The following is a 13,465-nucleotide window of genomic DNA, read 5'->3' as shown; positions in this document are numbered from 1 at the left end:
TTTATCATGTCAAGTAGCGATTTCGAGTAAAGTTTTGAGAAGATGTTAAAGTAATCCGTAGCAATTTTACTCATTTTCACCGCAAAAGTTACACAATCACCCCCATACGGAGATAAATTTGCATTTTCTCCTAATTTGATGCTTACACTACCCAGAATTTGCCTTATTTTTCTACCAAATAGAACAAACTTTAGGAGATTTAAAATAAAACATCTTTCTAATTTTTCATCGGAAAATTCATCCGGTGAATGAAGCAAACGATGTCCACAATTTCCGGCGACATCACCGGCGTCGGGCAGAGCTCACAGTGGCCCGACCTTCCCGCCGACATTCTCTCATCGATCGCCGATCGTCTCGACCCAAAAATCGGCACTCTTCGACTTCGCTCCGTTTGCAGGTCATGGCATTCTTCCCTTTCTCCTCTTCCTTCCTCCATTACTTTCCCTCTTAAGCTCCCTTCTCCCCTCTCCAATGGCGTCTCAACCTCCCCTTCTCACCTCTCTCTCAGTAAACGAACCGTTTATCTTCTCTCTCCTCCTCAAATCTTCTCCAATGGTGGTTTCCTCATCAAGGTTGAGGAGAGAGAAGGTAAGCGTAATGGGTTCTCTCTTTTCGACCCTCTTTTGAGTTACGCTAAGTTTCCTCAACCGAAATTGTGTTTGAATCTTATGGATTATAGGGTTTCTGTTGTTTGTGAATCGTTTGTTGTTAATTCTGATTTGGGGTTGTCGCAGAATCCTTTTAAGAAGGTTGTTGTTGCGAAGAATTTTGTTGAGAATGGTGATTTTGTTGTTCTGGGTTTGAGATTAAGTGGGGAATTGTTGATTTGGGGAATTGGGGATGAACAGTGGACTGAAATTGGGGTTAATGGGCGTTGTTTTGATGATATTATTAGTTATAATGGGAAATTTTATGCTACTGCTGATAGAAAAGGAAGGCTTGTGATGATTGATTCTAGGTTGAAACCACTTGATTTGGTGCCAAGATTGATGTATGGTAGTGGTAAATGTACATATTTGGTGGAGTGTGATGGGAATTTGTATGTAGTTGATCGAGTTGGCGTTGACGATGCTCGTGATTTTAAGCTTGGAGTGTTTAAATTGGATGAAAAGGGACGTTTTTGGGAGTATGAGTTGGACTTGAATGATTGTGTGTTCTTTGTGGGTGGTGATGCAAATTTTTCATTGTCTAGAAATGATTATTATGGTGATATAAGAAATGTCATCTACTTTAAGGGTGTCTCTGTTGAAGATGATGGTGATAGAATTGGTGGAATTGATGAATTCACTAAAGTTTTCGACATGAAAACAAGCTCTAGTAGTTACTTGGTAGAATCTGAGAGTTATGCCAAGCTTTATTGGCCGCCTTCTAGTTGGTTCAGTCTGGCTGTAGTTCTTAATCTTCGCTGATTTAAGGTATGTCATGTCACATCAACTTGCATTTACCTTTGTTGTTGGCTTTGCTGATTCTTATGCTTTGCAATTGACGCTTGTTTGAGTTTTTTCATGACTAATTTTGTTTTCTAAATTGTTGTTATGTAATGTCTGTTTGTGCGTTGTGACTATACTACAACGGAAAAGTTGCTGAAATATGATTATTTGTTAAGGCTTTGATTAATTGATTGTTACGTTGTAGAGAACTAGTACTTGATTGTTTTGGCTTAATACATGTTACAATAGTGTGCATATCAAAATCCCACCCGGCGGCTAGGCCTAAATATTTTGAGTGGGCTCTTTACCAATTTTTTCTCTTGTAGTATATGTAGTCTTGTGAGTCCCAGTGGCCAGCAGTACCATAACTATACCTCCTAGATTGGATGGGATATCACTCAATAAGGATTAGGTTTGTATAATGCTTCGCTCAGATGATGATGAATTAATGACTATGAATACGATAGCCACACAGAACTTTAGTCATTTTTATTTCTTGCCTGGTTGTTTAAGATGGAGAATCACTCTCTAAGATGTACTCATCTCATGCTCATCCTAAAACTATTGGCAAATTGCATTTCCTGCATTGAATTTAGGGTGCTTAGATAATGCAATTCGGAATGTAGTCGTATCTTTGTCATTGGTACGTGAAAAATTCCTTTTAACTTGTAAGTTTTTATCTACAAAGTACTTCAAAGTCGGAAATTCAAACACAAAAATACGGATCTAGGAACATGACATGTGTAAATAGGCTGTAAAGAAATCTCCTCCTGGGTAGGCTTTGGGGAACCTCATCCCTTTCTAGCTCTCTCTACTATGTTCGCCACTTCTTGAACTCAGATTTCCAAAATTCCGTGTTCACTCAAACTGTATGAAAAACTTTTAAATCAAACACTCAGGTGGTTTGTGGATAGTGGGTGACACAAGTCCAAGTTTAGTCTTGTTGACTTGTTGTAACCCCTATTTAATGCTGTAGGTTATATGCAGCCTTTCATGTAGGTGAAACCATGTAGCAACCCTTGCTTGAGGCTTCTTGTTTTGTGCAAGACTATGAGTGTATTTTTATTATTAATGAGCCTGCTTGTGGGACCTAGGAAGAGATAAATTGTCCTAATAGAGATAGACATCCTGTTTCTTTATTCATGTTGGAGGCATTGATACACATTAGTGTAAGACCCTGTACTTATCACTTTAACTCCAGTACCGGGTATATAAGTTCATATAAGTACAAATACGTTCTGATAATGGTCTATAAAGGTTACCTAAGTTCCATTTAAAATAAGATAAGTTATAATAAGATCTCATTAGTTTAGTTAAGTCTAGAAAAGTACAGAACTTGAAAGGGTCAATAAAGGTAATCTGCTTCCCAATTCTTCCTAATGGCCCAAGCTGCCTGTGGAGGCCAATCTATGTATACTAGTAGGTGTTAGCTTCATAATGTTTGTTACTGATATTATCCTCGCAAGTAGAACTCTATCAAATTCTCTATGGTGTTTAGAGTTTAGACCATTAGTGTCCCTGCACTACTCCTGACAAATCTTAAAAATTTGTCTAGCTATAAATAATCTTTGTGGCCGATATGTATGCCATCCAATGAGCGGCCATTAGCAGCTGTGTCGGGTAACCGTATTAAATTTTTTTCTCAACTTCACTATTCCAGCTCATGGTCCTGGCAACTGTAATGTCAACAATAGCCAATAGTGCATGCATTGTGAAACAAGCAACATTTCAGAAAAGCTTCAAGTGCTTATAGATGCTCAAATGGGTGCTGCCCTGTCTGAACTCTGAAGCTAAGAAAAATCTACCATTTGATTTATTTCGAGAAGCATACAGAAAACAAAAATGTACAGTATTTGTATGACAATAAATTAGATGCAATAGCTGCTCTAGCGACAGATCTTTGGTAAATCTGGGGGTGATACAATGTTGCTTGTATAAAGCATATAGGAATGAAGATGAAAATTTGGGGATTGTAGATTTTTAGAAACTATAATATAAACAATTTGGAAATGGCAATGTAAACACTAAAGCAATTAGTTATTTCTTTTGCGTAAAAATGTTGGCCTTTTTGTCTGTAGCTACTAGCTAGCAGTAATACGCATAAAGGGGGTCTTAGAGTGGAAAGGTCATTGTGATCCTTGACAAGAGTGTTTTTTATTTTTAAAATAATTTTTTTATAAATTTTTTATTTTATTTTATTTATTTATTTATTTTTTTTTTTTTTGGTTTCGTAAGAGGGTTGTTGTATTAATTTAGTTTCTGAGTTTCCTAATTTGAGTGAAAGGAAATGCAATTGTAATGGCCTCACCCCTTCCCAAGATAAAGGAATAATTGTGTCGTTAGACAACTAAACCTATATCAAATAAATTTATAACACTCAACTTAACCTAATACGAGTATAGGGCAAGAAGAGGGATCGAACCACATGGAGAAGCATATAAACACCACATTCATCACTAGAAATTAAGCTATCTCGAGACAAAGAACGGGAGTAACTAAGAGATTAAACTAAGAGCGAAATGGATTAAAATCAATACAGCTAAAACACCAAGGGAATGGGTAGATGTAGATGCCACTTGAACATGCAATAACAGAAGCAAATCGATAGTGAACTAAACATGCATGAATATCGAAGTAAGGTCCAATCTAGCCGTCTTCCGGGGTTAATTGACTTCTCTTAACATAGCCTCTATGGTTCCACACTAGAACCATATATTGGGAGGTGCAATAAAAGAACAATCGATAATAATGAACCTAGCTAAGTCAACTTCCGTTTCATATTAGCAAAGATTCACCTTTAATCAACTAACAATGTGCACTTGTAAGAAGATCAAAGAATATCAAGCATGTAAAGATTTTAATCACACTTAACTTATCCCAACATTATAAGCATGAACAAATAACAACTACACCATCCCCACACCCTTGGCTAAGTGACTACTTACAAATCATGTTGAAAACAATATCAATCATCAAATCAATAAGCATCAACATGATTAATAAGCAAAGAAAGAGAATCAAAGTAAACAGACAAAATCAAATGCAAAGGTAAAGAGAAAGAGTAAGAAATTGCTCATTAATTGAAGTTGAAGATCTACAAAAGATTGAACAAGCTCCTTCTTTAAAATCCAAGTTCGTCAATGAAGAAATTCACACTTTCTCTCTCTACCAAATGAGAACTAATGGTGTTTCTCTCTCTAGAATAAGCTAAACTTCAGAAAATTAAAACTAAGTTAATCTAATTACACCAAAACGTTCTAAAACGGGACTTATATAGTCCGTACCCAGCTGGATGAGGTAGGGAAAAAGTCTGACCGAACATAGGGTAGGTTCGATCGGACATCAGGGTAGGTTCGGCCGAACCATGGATAAGTTCGGTCAAACTCCCCTAAAAAATCAGTTTGAAACTGCCTCATGCGTTCGGTCGAGCAGGTTGAGCCACACCTTTGTTCGACCGCACCTCCTCTTGAACTTGTTTTCTTCAGCTCCCTTCAACTTAAGCCTTCTCCTCCCTGAAGATCCCGGTTCCTTCAAAACACAAGCATGGAAATCAAAGTAGAGAGTAGGCAAAGGAGGCAAAATCTAGGAAAAAGGATGAATAAAAGAAAAGGGAATTAAGTGCAAGGAAAAGGATGCAAACAAGCCGCAAATGTGGGAAAATAGCCATTAAAATGAACCATAATCGTGGCATAAATGCCACTCATCAACTTCCCCCACACTTGCCTCTTGCTTGTTTTCGAGCAAGGAAAACCAAAACAAAGAGACAAACACAACAAACATAACATGACAAGGTTTAAGAAAACCACTCAAGCTCTTAGGTAGAAAATGCTCCATTTGGACTCAAACGATAAGACATGCACCAAAGAATACTCACCTTTCTTAATTCAACGAGGGAAAACACGTTTCAAGATGTTCATGGTTGAAAGAGACAAACCTAAGCTAAGCATAGAGAACTAGTGATTTCAATTTCCGCCCTAGCCCCATCTAAGACGGTCCACGTTCTCTCCACTAGCTTCCAATCACCCCCCTAGTTAGCTCCTCATGATTCCTCGAAGGAACGGAAAAACAAGTATTTATGTGGAATCACAAGGTCATCGACATCTCAACTATGCATACTCTCTCTATAAGGTTGAAATCTATCTCCCTCCACCGGTCAACATACTACACCCATAAAAGGGAGGAGAGTTGCTGGTGGTGGCAAATACCCTTGAGGCCGTGAAATAAGGAATAGTAAGGAATGATTGAGTCTTTGATTAATAAAGCTTGAACATGATTACGATGGTGAGAACTTTCGAGAGGTTCTCTCTTTCTGAAACAGTGAAACTAACCAACACTCTTCACACTCCTCTCTATTCAGTATCTCTCCTTTTTAATTACCCCTTGTCCTCAGGTGACACCACCACTAACATGAATTCTTCTGCTGAAAACAACAAAACCTGCACCACTACCTTGAGTTCTCATTCCTTTTATTAGTTTATTGGTGGCCACCACCTTTTATAGCGGGTGGCTTGTCCTGATTTGTCCTACGACTTGTAGAGATTCTGTGCAGTAGAGGCTGTTAATGAACTCCATAGCATGCTCTAGACTTGTTTTTCCTCTACAAGAATCTTGATCTTTACCAAGGATTTGAATATTAAGCCCACTTATATACAGTGCAGGCATGTGGTGGCTTGTGAACTAGTACAGTTCATCCTGCTACGCATGCTGTGTGTCATGTGCATGGGCTTGGCTCTTAGCTAATCCAGCATGGCACGTCGCGTGATATGTGACCCATTACGTCTGACCCTGCACAATGGTTCAGCACAATCCACTGCCTATTTGTAATTTCAGTTTATATACTGATATATGTTTCCTAGTTTTAAAGGAAACAGAAGGAAAATTTTAACCATGGAAGAAACAGAACATGGATATTTGCAATAAATGCAATATAATATTTGATTATTATAAAAAAAATTAAGAGCATAGCCTCAGTTAGCCCCTCTCTACTAAACGTATGTAATGTAAAATTCATGTTTTGCCAGGAACAAGGACTCACAAAGTTAGAGCTACTGCTCTGTAAACCTTATTTCATTTGTGTCAAAGACAACCGTATTAGAAGAATTTGCAGCCAACTCTGAATGTTTCATCTAAATTCATGTTTGTGGTTCTTAGGTTTTATTTATTTTTATTTTATTTTATATTTATATTTTTTTCTTTTTTTTCTTTTGTTTGTGGCTTTTGAGTTAGCTGTCTGTCATTGTAGAAGAAACTCCCATGCGTTCATAGCTCAACCATCATGATGCATGATAACAGTATTATAGCGTACTTGTTTGATATCTAAACACTAGTTGTTAATCAATATGCTTCTCTGGATAATTCACATGTTGCATTTTACAGGATTATGTTGATACTGTAATAATACATTTTATGGGATTAAATATTATTATTCTTAATCTTTTTCATTAACTAGATTGCATTGTCCTTGCCTTTTACTTACCATAATTTTGATCATAGGCTTTGAGTGAGTGTATTTTGAGTTTCAATATAGACTTGACTCATTGTGTAACAACTGCATGCAGGTGCCCACAATCCCACATTGTCTTCTTCTGGACAAAAATCCTGATTTCTTGCAATTTCTTTGGAGTGTGCTGTTGGTGTGAGCCTCCGAGCTCTGGCGATAAGTTATTTCTTTCTTAGTATAAATAGTTTGCTCTATATATTATGAAGAGTGGACTTGTTGAGGAATTAACTTGAAATTCAAGGATGTATAGTATGGAACAAATCATTGAGGGCTAACTTGGACAGCCTACTTCATCATCTTGTAAGCAAAATTCGTACATATTCCCTCATTCACTCAGAGGAACAAATTAAATCCAACTCTTGACCAAGGTCTAATCACATTTATATCCTTCATCTTTTGTCAAGGGCTTTTGAACAATATCCAAAAGATGTGGGATGTTGGTAGAGATTCTTTTTTTTTTTTGGTGCTTAGAGAGCCACTAGGGCGAGTGATGAGAATCGATCCCAGGATCACCTGGAACCGAGAGGAGAGCTTTAACCAATTGGTAGAGATTCTTTAATTCTAGGGAGAATACATGATTTATAGTATTTACGGAACCCTTGCTTGATGAGCTAGAGTTGGAAATAAATATTGATGTTCTTCACTGAACATGTTTGTGTTTAATACATTAAGTTTCCTATTAATTATAGTAATGACTCGTACTACTTCTGTCACATATTATGTGCAACTTTTGAATATTTTATCTTCCATATTTCATAAATAACTAGTTATTGGCCCGGACGATGCCCCGGGTCATTATAAATTTATTACTTTAATCGAACTATATATATTTTGGCTTGTTTGTCATTGAGAGCTTAAATGGTTTTTTTTTTTTAAAAAAAAAATTTGTTGCTTGTATGAACTGGTTTGACTTTAAGAATAATTTTTTTGCATTAAATCAACTTGTTGTAAAAATAAATAAATAAAATAAAATAAAATGATGAATCAAATCTTTATAAATTTGATGTCAAAATATATACTACTCCATAATGCACAAAAATCTTTTACTCTATAATTACAATTTTATGAATTAATGCACAAAATAAAAGTGGAGTAATGTTTAATTTCTTACAAACTTTATTATTGCGTAATTATTATGGAGTTACATCACAAGGGAAATTGTTATGCATATGAAGAGTTTATCAATTAAACTAATCATTATACATGGAGGTTAATGCATGGAGTTTTCAATCATTAATGATATGGTATGATTTGGCGACACATCATATGCCAAATGGCAAAATTGGTGACACATGGCAAAACAACATGTCTTGCCATGAGTTTTAATATATATATTGATTGATATTGATATTCAAAAGTTGCATACAGCCACACAATATTATATAACGGAGGTAGTATATGTATTTATATTTAATGAAATATTTATTTATTTATTTATTTTTGACGATTTCATACCATAATTTATTTAATGAAATAATATTTTATTTATTTATTAATTGGTCGTGCTAATTATTTTCTTTGTCAGTGATACATAATTTTTACCATTGCACTACGAAAGATTTATACTCCTGACCTAGTGCGCGATTTGATGAAGTTTTTTTATTTCTTGTATAACTGTGAGGAAAGGTCATATCTAACCATAGTGTTGTTTTTCAGATTGTTTATAAGCTATAACTCATATAGTCATATACATGGAGATTATGCTCTGTTTTTGGCGTAACATCTGCACTTCTGACATAATTGGTAAACTTCTCCAAATTTTAGAACTGAAGGATGAGAATATGAGATTGGTCTCAAATCTCAATCCAAGTGGTATTATTTATTAATTGGATTTTATTGAGGAGGCATCATGACCTCAATGTCTTGATAATTATCCCACCTTAATACTGTGTTAGGTAATGATAATGAAAGCATTTAGTTTGTTGGTTGTTCGAAGCTTTCACCTTGATTTCTGTCCATTGTTGTCACATTCAGTTATTCACTTCAACTGTTTCGTAATAATTTGCTGCAATAAAACTAAACCAGTACGATTTTATCTTAATGGCTACGAAAAAGAATAGATATGTCTCTTTGAATTATATGTACAGAAATAGATCCAACACGAAGTATCTAAATGAGCTACAAGGACAATACAAATTACAAATGGGGATAGGGGATTTGAACCTGCCGCAGTCTACCGGCCTTCAGGCCCTTCACATTCACGCTTGACCTCAAGAGAGTTAAAACTACATCTTTAGCCACTGAAGCAAAGCCATAATGTATTGCTGAAATTAGTTTTATACAAATTGTGATAGGTCCCTGGCCTAATTGGATCCCAATGTAGCTCTGCAACTAAATATCAACCCTTTAGCAGACTAACAGTTTAGCAATATAACTTTGGTAAATGCGAAATGACTAATACCAGTAGATACTTAAAACTACTGTTTCATCCCCTCGTACCTACATCCATATAAAGTTCATATAAGTACTACTTCCATTTCAAATAATTTGTAACGGTTAGATATATCTAATGGAGGATTGATTATTAATTTATTATTATTAATCATTATTATTTTTAGATTTTTTTTTTTATTTTTATTTTTTTATTTTTTATTTTACTTAATGAGCTTTAGAGAATTTATAAAATTTGAGCAAGTTTGTGTTGACAATGAAAAATTCATTCTATATAATATTGACCTTATACTTATGTCAAGTTGACAACTTAAGTTTGATTCACATATTTAGCCCACTATAAAGCCACAAAATGGGCCCTACTTCCTTACTTAGAACTTAATTTTTTCAAGGAAAACTTTTGTATACACCCGGTTTTCAGTAATTTACTGTACATCCGGTACACTTTTGTCAGATTTAGTGTCACTTTTGTCAAATTTAGTGTCACTTTTGTCAAATTTATCAATGAAGCATAAATAACTCTTATATATGTCAGGGGAACTTTTGTACGTTTTAGTGTAACTTTTGCACATTTTATTGTCACTTTATAACGGATGTTCAGTAAATTACTGAACATCCGTTTTATTTAAAAGTTTGTGTTTTCTCAATGGTATCGCATGCTTTGGAAGCTATGCCAATTGCCAACCTCCTACACAAATTATTTTGTACATCATCCGTTCCTAAATTACATTCCTACTTCTATTATTTATTCCTCACGTAATAGAGAAAAGTAGAAATGTAATTTAGCGACGGAAGGAGTACTTATTAATTTATTAACTTATTTTGCTGAATTTGCTTCCTATAAGAAAACAAATAATGATAATAGTAAATAATACTCCGTATAATGATAATGATGGTATGTTTTATAGATATTCAAACTACAAAGTAATTAATAAATGAAAATACAAATTAATAAAAATAAAATTATTAAAAGCATACTTCGTATTAGTTATATTAGCATAAACTAAGGGCCTATTAGTTATATTAGCATAAATTAAGGGCCTGTTGAGCTAAATTGAAATGAATTGAACTGATTGGAGCTGAACTGAACTGAGATGAAATGAACATTTTATGAGAGAGGGAAATTAGGAGCTGAACTGAACTGAGCTGAACTGAACTGAAATTAAGTAAATGTAAACAGGCCCTAAGTGAGAGAAAACTCGAAGAGAGGTTAGATATATTTGCATAAACCAAGTGAGGAGAGTGATGTCCTTAGTTAAGAATAAAAATTATGAGGTATGTGGTATGTGGTATGTCAAGTTATTAGTGGAAAATGGGGTCTAAAAAGGGAAAAATGAGAAACAATTTATTTTCATTTGAAGAATGGTAAGAATGGTTGAAGTAATAAGTGACCTTGTCATTTAAATTTTGGCAAGCTACACCACATTTTCATTGTTGGAGGTCCCCTAATAAAAACACCCTTTAAATTATTATTATTATCAAATTTATATATTGTAAACCATAATGAATCCATCATAGTCTAAAAAATAAAAATACATATGTTATTTTGAATTATTAAAAAATATCTCATATAAGCCAATAATAAATCATTAACCAAACAAATCCCTAGACATAAGAATTCCAACTTAGGAAAAAATAATAAAATTATACACACTATAATATAAATCCACTTTATTTTGAGAAAATCAATTAATTTACAAATGATTGAGTTGCTTAAGCAATATTTAGTGGAGTCCCAACACTTGTAAAGACGGAAACATTGAGCAGACCAACATTCCACCCAAGTAACCCTTCGCATGAACCATCTTTACAGGACACCCTTAGTTGTTATGGTCAATTCAATCAACTTGTATCAATTAATTAATTATTAGATTGATTTAATTAATATATAATCTAATGCATGCATAAAAATATGATTAATCCTAAACTTTAGACTTGGATATAAATATTCAAATAGGCAGCCCTTTTACCCTGATATTCGGCTAATATAAGTGGCAGCACGTCAAATTGAATGTTTTTTAAATTAGCAAGCTATAGGAGCAGCCACGTTATTAGGTTCATATGTATTGACGTTCAATTGTGGTCTTATAGGACTATAGGAGTAGTGATTAAAAAAATCCGGCCAACCACAGGCCAAATATCGGGTTCAGGGCTGGAACGTTCATTAATTTTAATTAGGTGGGTTTTAAAGTTTTGATTAAGTAACGGTTCTAATATTTTATCCTGTCGATTTCAAATCTAAAAGTTAGAATGACTTGGGTAAACCAACACGATATGTTAAGTTATAGCACGGATGCACATGGACTTAGGTCATGTTTGAAAACTTCAGCACGATATGATAAATTGATAGTGGACTCAATATGCACTACCAAGCCTAGTTCGAGCTTAGGCCAACACAAGACAAAACACCATCTCTAGGCCATAATATCTTTATTTTATAAACGTTGTTCGCTATAAATTAAATTGGGTAAAAGTTAGAATGACTTGGGTAAACAAACACCATATATTAAGTTATAGCACAAATGCACATGGATTTAGGTCATGCCATAACCATCATTTTGAAAACTTTGGCACGATATGATGGATAGATAGTGGACTCAATATGCACTACCAAGCCTAGTTTGAGCTTAGGCCAACTGTTGAAGAATAATAGACCTCTTAAGTATCACCACATGTAAGTGGTCCACGTTGGTTGAAGAAGAGAGAGTTAATCACTATTGGTGCAAAGACTTTCTTTGTCCTTTCCTAATCGCCTATTGCTTATACTATTGATTCACTGTCTATACGCCCATCCTATTATCATCTCAGCAGGGCATTTTATGGTAATTTATAGATTCATATTCATATTAAAGATATGCCCGAATCGAAAGAAAGACCAGGGACACTTTATAAGGCTAAAGGAGCTATTCCATCTATTGCCATATGGTTTTGGGATGGAACCTCCTTTAGACTTGTGAAATGGACTTTCTCTCTTGGTTTGCGGGTGCGGCTCAAGCCCGCATTTAACATGGTATCAGAGTCAGACCCACGATATGGGACCTTTAATGGCTAGAGTTCACTGCTGGGTCAAGAATTGGTCCATGTGAGGGGAAGTGAAGAAGCACTCTAGCCCGAAATATCACATAAGACAAAGATAAAAAGGGACCTTACATGTGAGGGGGAGTGTTGAAGAATAAACCTCCCCAGTATCACCACATGTAAGTGTTTAACATTGGTTGAAGAAGAGACATTAATCACTTTATAAGGCTAAAGGGGCTACGCCTTCTATTGCCATATGGTTATGGGATGAAACCTCCTTAAGACTTGTGAAATGGACTTTCTTTGATCTCTTGGTTTGCGGGTGCGGCTTATGCCCGCATTTAATACCAACACAAGACAAAAACTCTCAAGGCCATAATCTCCTTATCTTATAAATGTTGTTCGCTATAAATTAAACTTAATCATTTTTTTTAGGTTTCAATAAGTAAAGATAGGTTTAATGTTTAATAAATAACACTCAGTTTTAATCAATGAATTTATGTAACTTAAAATAACAAATATAAATAAATTAAGTAAAAACACGTACTTGTATAAGTTATTACAAATTATTTTCAATAGTAAAAATATTTCATTTCTAATTTTTTTCAAAAGTGATAATAGAATGTAGATTCTTAGTTTTTTTACGAAAACTATTAACAATATTCAAAATCCATTACAGATGGAAATATTTCGAGTTGGTGCTTCTAATATTTCGACTTGCTAGGCCAACAATAGAAATTATGTGTTAGATTTTAGTCATTGAACTCCAATAGGAGGACATGTTAGGTAACAAGCAATTAAATATGGCTAGTGATGAGTTTATTTGCGTGTAATTTCTATTGTACCACTTAATGCTAAAAACAAGAGTGAATCTATAGTTTAGAATGAAATTTGCATCTAAAAACTTTACAACATAAAAAGTTTTTTTTTTTTTTGAGAGATTACAACATAAAAAGTTGGTAGTATCACTAGTCGATCAATTGAATGGAGTGAATAATACTCCCTCCGTTTTTTTTTTATATGCATCACTTTGACAATTACACTATTCACATACTATGGTTGACTTAATTTTTTCACCTCTAAAAAATAAATAAGTATTATTATATTATATATTATTAGATTTGTC

The 13,465-nt window shown here is 34.4% G+C and overlaps 1 protein-coding gene across 1 annotated transcript; it reads left to right on the top strand.

Annotated features, from left to right (window-relative positions):
* Nucleotides 1-212: 212 nt before the first annotated feature.
* On the top strand, nt 213-7,683 carry LOC145595404 (F-box protein SKIP23-like). The gene is made up of 2 exons (XM_081651812.1): nt 213-1,415; nt 6,989-7,683. Exon 1 carries the CDS (start codon nt 249-251, stop codon nt 1,407-1,409), a length of 1,161 nt encoding a protein of 386 aa, XP_081507938.1. The 5' UTR covers nt 213-248; the 3' UTR covers nt 1,410-1,415; nt 6,989-7,683.
* Nucleotides 7,684-13,465: the final 5,782 nt, after the last annotated feature.

This window comes from Chenopodium album, chromosome 19 (assembly GCF_948465745.1).
Source record: "Chenopodium album chromosome 19, dcCheAlbu1.1, whole genome shotgun sequence".
Lineage (NCBI taxonomy): Eukaryota > Viridiplantae > Streptophyta > Magnoliopsida > Caryophyllales > Amaranthaceae > Chenopodium > Chenopodium album.
The sequence above is the reverse complement of the archived record's forward strand: the minus strand, read 5'-3'. Positions and strand labels throughout refer to the sequence as shown.

Excerpts from the sequence above, each read along its gene's own strand:
- LOC145595404 (XM_081651812.1), top strand. The coding sequence starts at position 249 with ATGAAGCAAACGATGTCCACAATTTCCGGCGACATCACCGGCGTCGGG.